Here is a 5,849-nt window from a genome sequence, read left to right on the forward strand (position 1 = left end):
ATACATAAATACATAAATTAAGCTGGAAAACTTTTTTAGATAAATATTTTCAAACTAAATTATTTTAAATCCACCTATTTAGATAACTAAATTACTAAGAAAATTAAAATAAGAAACTATTACAGTTTTAATTTTATAACAATAAACAAGTGTTTAGTTATACACTCATAGAGATAAATTCTAACAATAAAACTATAGCAAAGCGACATTTCCGGTTTTTTTTTTTTAATTTATATGATAACTTGATAATTTTGGTCTAATTTTATAAAATAGAATATTCTTTTTATAATTGCATAGTTACTATAATACGTCACTGTTATTTGTTATTATCAATTGATTTAATTAAAATTTTATAATAACAATTTTTTTTTTTTTTTTTGTAGAAGAAGAAGTTCTAAAATGAGTCAAATGAGTTTACCTCGTAATGTTTTAAAAACAAAGGTAAGTAATTATTCCTAATATATTTATTTATTATTAGTATTATTATTTTTTTTTTTACGACATACGACAGTTGCTGAAATATACAATTTGTAAAAAGTATTATTGGAATATTAGTGAAACTACAGTGTTTAAAAAATAAATTAAAAATATTAGGTATACAATCGCAAAAACATAAACAGAATACACCAGTTTATAATATTATATTAAAGTAATATAGTGAGAATACAAAAAAACTAAAATAAATTGTTAAGCTGGTGGAGCATTTTATGTATGGGGTGATGACCATAAGTGGTTAGATGAGATGAAACGTAAAAAATTGAATGGTTCCTAGTGGGGTAAACACGGTCATAGAGTGTGATTGATCTGAGGAGTGATTTACGTTGCTATGAAGCTGCAGTATCCGCATCAAAACGGTCATTATTATAATTTAGATGTAATGAGTTTCAATGTTAAGACAAATTATATTTATGATTATGAATTATTGAATTTAAACTTATATACCTGGTAAAGTTTAAAATTATATACTTATAATAATAAATAAATTCAGTGGTTTTGTAATAACAATTTATAATTTCAAAAATTTAGAGTTTACAACCGTTATCAAGATTCAGAGCTGCTGTATTTATGACAATTGCTAATTTGCCTTGGTTAAAAAACGATGATTATCAATCCGCTCCTTTAGATTCGTTTGCTACAATATATATGAAAAACCTTATTTTAGCTTGCAAATTATCTGAAATATCTGTTTTTGTGAGTGTGTAATACTTTTCTTTATTGTAATATTATAATACTGTAATAACCTATTTTAATTTTTTAGCAAAAATTAATTTTACTCAAACCACCAGACGATAGAACAATGTTTGAATTAGAAACAATCGAATGGATGTTCGCAGTAGGATTTAAATTTTTTCATCTTTGTCCAATTGTAAGTATCTAAATCGATTATTTTCAAAATATTGGCAGAAGTTTGGATACATCTGTCTTATATGATGGACATTTATTGGCCGAAATTGTCTAACCCCGAGCAAACGTAAATAAATAAATTTAAAAAAAACTAATCTTGTAAATTATTTGTTAAATGTTGTTATTATTTTGAGGTGATCTACGCGAATCTTACCCTCTTCAATCTTTTTTTATTTTTATTATTATTATGCTGTAAAATGATTTGTATGATTATTAAGATTTACATAAAATTTAGTAAATTGTTTATGTCATTTTAATATTTTACCTATTAAAGTTATTCCTAAAATTAATTTATTAATGATTATAATTTATAATTTTCATCATTAGTGTCTAGTCATAACAATATAAAATATAGGTAGTATAAATATATGATAATTAAATATATTCTAAAATTAATTCAAAACCGTGTAAATAAGTAACGATAATATTATTATAAACATGTTTGTAGTATATTTTTTCCTTTTCAAAATGTATAAAAACGCTAATAAAAAGACTAAAAAGCATACATAATTCATTGGTCGTAGAAATATAAGTTTGGTTCTTAAATAAACATGGTAAGTTGCACAAAAAATCAGTTTTTTGAAATTTATTTTAAAACCCATCTTGACTTGTATTTAGAGTTTGGAAAATAAGATTTATTAAAATTAAAAAAAAAATTTAAGGTCAGCAAATTCAATAATCAAAATTCTATTTGAAAATATTTTAATAAAAATTATCAAGTTTAATTTGGTACCGAAATCATGTTTATACGATCAACAAAGCTTGAGGTAAGCCTGAAAAATTACAAATTTTGCATAGCCATGTATTGTAACATTTTAAAACTAAACTTATAGAACCATTTCCTGTTGTATAAGTAGTAATATCATAATTTATTATAAATCAATAACTAATTAGTGGTTCCATATCTAAATGAATGACATAATGCACGACACACGTCAATATGAATTATGAATCCCTCAATTAATCTTAAAATGTATAATATTATAGTTACCGTAATAATATATTTTTAGGAAATAAAAATGACTCTAATCAGAAGGGCATCGTATAAATGTTATGGTCCTGGTAGATGGATACTGAAACAGGGGCATTTATCAACAAATATGTATTTAATTGTTAAAGGAAATGTGAGAATTACTGAAGATGTTCGAAATCCTGTTACTAAATTTATGGAAAGCACCGAACGTTGCATATTAAAGGAAAAAAAATCTTTTGGCGAGAGTGGTGTTATGTTTAATACACCTAGAATAAATTCTGTACAATCAATAAGTAAACATTTTTTTTTTTAATATGGATACTAGACAATATTAGTTCAAAAATGTGATCTGTGTTGCACTAATAATATTATAGTCTTATAGTTTTATATTGGTAATATAAATATAATAAATATAACCATAAGCTTGAAGGTAGTGATATTTTATCAAAAATGAAAATACTTTTTTTTAATTGCTGTTGGAAAGAACATAAATAATATTTTAGATTTTGAACGGAGTGATGAATGTATTGATTTTACAATGATGTGTTTTTTTTAAAATTTTTTTTTGTGTCTATCATCACGTTTTGAAGTAGTAATAATGCTTCGATTTTTGACTTCAGCCCCTCTTTGAATAGGAAAATTCATCTAGTTGGTACTTTGGGGGGGGCCAAAAGTAAAAAATTTCCAATAGTTTTCAAAAGCGTCGTGAAAACCCCTGAAAAAATTACGGAAAAACGGGAATTTTTACGCATAACCATTTTTCAACAAAATCGATTTTTTTATTTTGCTGTAACTCAAAAACGAATCATTGTAAATACTTGAAATTTTCACCAAATGTTTATATTATGGTTATCTATTGACGTTCAAAATATTTTGACTTTTTTTAAGTTACTTATAGACAATTGAAATTTTCGACTTTTCTAAGTTTTTTTTCCTTAAAATGCCGATAAAAAAATTTGAAATTTAATACAAGGTTTATTATAAGTTGTACTTATCGTAATAAAAAAAAATAAAAAATCGTTAGTCACAATTTTTGTTTATAAGCATTTAAAGTTCAAATGTTTACAAAATATATCAAGATCACGAAAATTTGCAAAGAATTTTGAAATTGAAAATTCATAAAAATTTTGTGATTTATACTTAAGGTTCAAAAATCCAATACTAGATTATCCATAAGTTTTCCTTTAAGTAATTGTAAAAAAAAATTCCAGCGTCAATATAGAAAACATTTTATGAGCGTATGAAATTTTATTTTTTACATAATTGCGTAAAATAACGATATATTACAATTTAAATATAAGTAATAACAATACAATATATCCAACTAATTATCATTGACTGACAAATCTTCTCCGTTCAGAATCGTTTTTCGTATACAATGATACCCGTCATTGCATTCAAATTTAACACATCCACACGACCAGTGACCTATTCTCCATCTCTACTATACAGCAGAGCGATACCCACTTGCTCACCTTTTTTTTTATTTCTTTAACCTGCATGATATATTATGTTTACCTACTATATTTGAACGTTTTAAATACTGGATTATGATTTAACTTAAGGTGATATACATTGGTACAGGCGTGCCCAACACACGACCCGCCGGCTGAATCTGGCCCTCATATTCAGTATTTTAAACACACATGATTAGATCCATAAATTTGATAAGTGAATAATAATAATATTATATCTATTGTATATTTTATAAAAATTAACAAAATAAAACCGTAGGTAGGTAAGTATATACGGCCCACAAGCTGAAAAAAGTTTGGCATGCCTGCATTAGTAGGTACATTAATGTGTAAAAAATATAGCAATGCGAATACATCGTTTATTTAGAATATATACAATTTTGAATATAATATACAATATGTCAATTCATATATTTTTATTTAATATAGCCAATATAGGTAATAGGTCGTAAATTATATAAGTTTATTTGTAAATAAATTATTTGATATGTACAAATAAATTTACTTATTTTCTCATATTATACATTTTACATTATATTCTCTTAATATATGTTGTAACATAATATGAATTGTAATTTATTAATCATAATTTTTAATTTTATTAAATAAATTCATAAATATAAAGGTACAGTGGAATTGATTTGCATATCAAAAAATGATTTCACGGATGTAATCAAAAATAATTTGCAACTTAAGTGGAATGCAAATGCAACAGCAATAAAAAACTTTTCATATTTTAAACACCTAAGTTTATTGGAGTTAAATAGGTGTAGTACAGTTTCGTTTATTAAAACATTCAAAGGCAATGAATATGTTCTCGGTAAATATTGTTCATAATTTTTAAAGATATTAGATACAATAATATTTAAATTAATAAAAAATTGATAGTAGGTAAGTAATATTGTTTTTTTGTTATAGGAAAAGAACTAGGCGATTTTAATCATGCTCACTTTGTATTAGAAGGAGAAATAACTTTAATATTTCGTTTGGAAATTAGACGGATGATTAATCGTAACAAAAAAGAAGTATTCTTATTAAAAAAGAATTCACAAAAATTAAATGAAAAAAAATATGAAAATGTATATGCTGAAATTTGTACACTTTCAGCGAACTCATGTTTTAATATTGGTAATAAAAAAATTGAAAATAGTGATAATAATATTGCGCCATGTTGTTCACCAATTTACTGATTTAAGGAACAAAATTATTAATGTATCCCATGTACAAATATCTTATAAACATTACGTTGGCTTTTGTTTAACAAGTCATGAGGTATCTAAACATTTAAACGGCTATAGTATTGTTAAAAAAAAATATACTAAATTATATTAGGTAATATAAATTAATAAACTTAAAATACATGTTGTAATTTAGGCTGATATACTGTTTCAATACAAAATCCTTTTTCGTAAGCAATAAATAATAATATTTACCATTGAATTCAAATTTAACACATCCATTACTACTGCGATTTATTCAATGACGATTTATACCTACTCGATTTCTAACTCTAGCATTATTTTCTTGCCCGATTTCATTCAATTGACATTTATAATTATTAATTACTTCTTATTGTAAGGTGAAGATATAGAAGACAAAGAATTTATAACCACCGATATTAACCATACAAGATGCTTGTGTGTTCCACATTGGTTCATGGCTGAAACAGAAAAACTTAAATGTTGGGAATTGGTAAAGTTGGATCTTAATCATATTATTCCATCTAAAGAAAAAATATTTTTAAAACTATGGCCCACCAAACAACGGCATTAAAATATTACAGATATTATGAATAAACGAAGGCCATAATAAAAAAATAATAATAATAATAATATGTATGTGTTTCTTAAATCTTAATATAGTTAATACATTATATTGTATAATATGTGTAATTGTAGTTTGTAAGAATTCAATAATCAAACGGGGTCCCAAATTGTTATTAAGTAAAAAACGTATTTGTTTAGTAAAAACGAAGTATGAGTCGTATTTAATTTTGC

The 5,849-nt window shown here is 24.4% G+C and overlaps 1 protein-coding gene across 1 annotated transcript; it reads left to right on the forward strand.

The window, feature by feature from the left end:
* The first annotated feature begins 399 nt into the window (after positions 1–399).
* Positions 400–5,625, forward strand: LOC132919015 (uncharacterized). The gene is made up of 7 exons (XM_060980367.1): positions 400–441; positions 1,027–1,191; positions 1,259–1,366; positions 2,415–2,670; positions 4,478–4,672; positions 4,771–4,980; positions 5,432–5,625. Exons 1-7 carry the CDS (start codon positions 400–402, stop codon positions 5,623–5,625), a joined length of 1,170 nt encoding a protein of 389 aa, XP_060836350.1.
* The last annotated feature ends 224 nt before the right edge of the window (positions 5,626–5,849 follow it).

The sequence above is a fragment of the Rhopalosiphum padi genome, chromosome 2, assembly GCF_020882245.1.
Source record: "Rhopalosiphum padi isolate XX-2018 chromosome 2, ASM2088224v1, whole genome shotgun sequence".
In the NCBI taxonomy this organism is placed as follows: domain Eukaryota; kingdom Metazoa; phylum Arthropoda; class Insecta; order Hemiptera; family Aphididae; genus Rhopalosiphum; species Rhopalosiphum padi.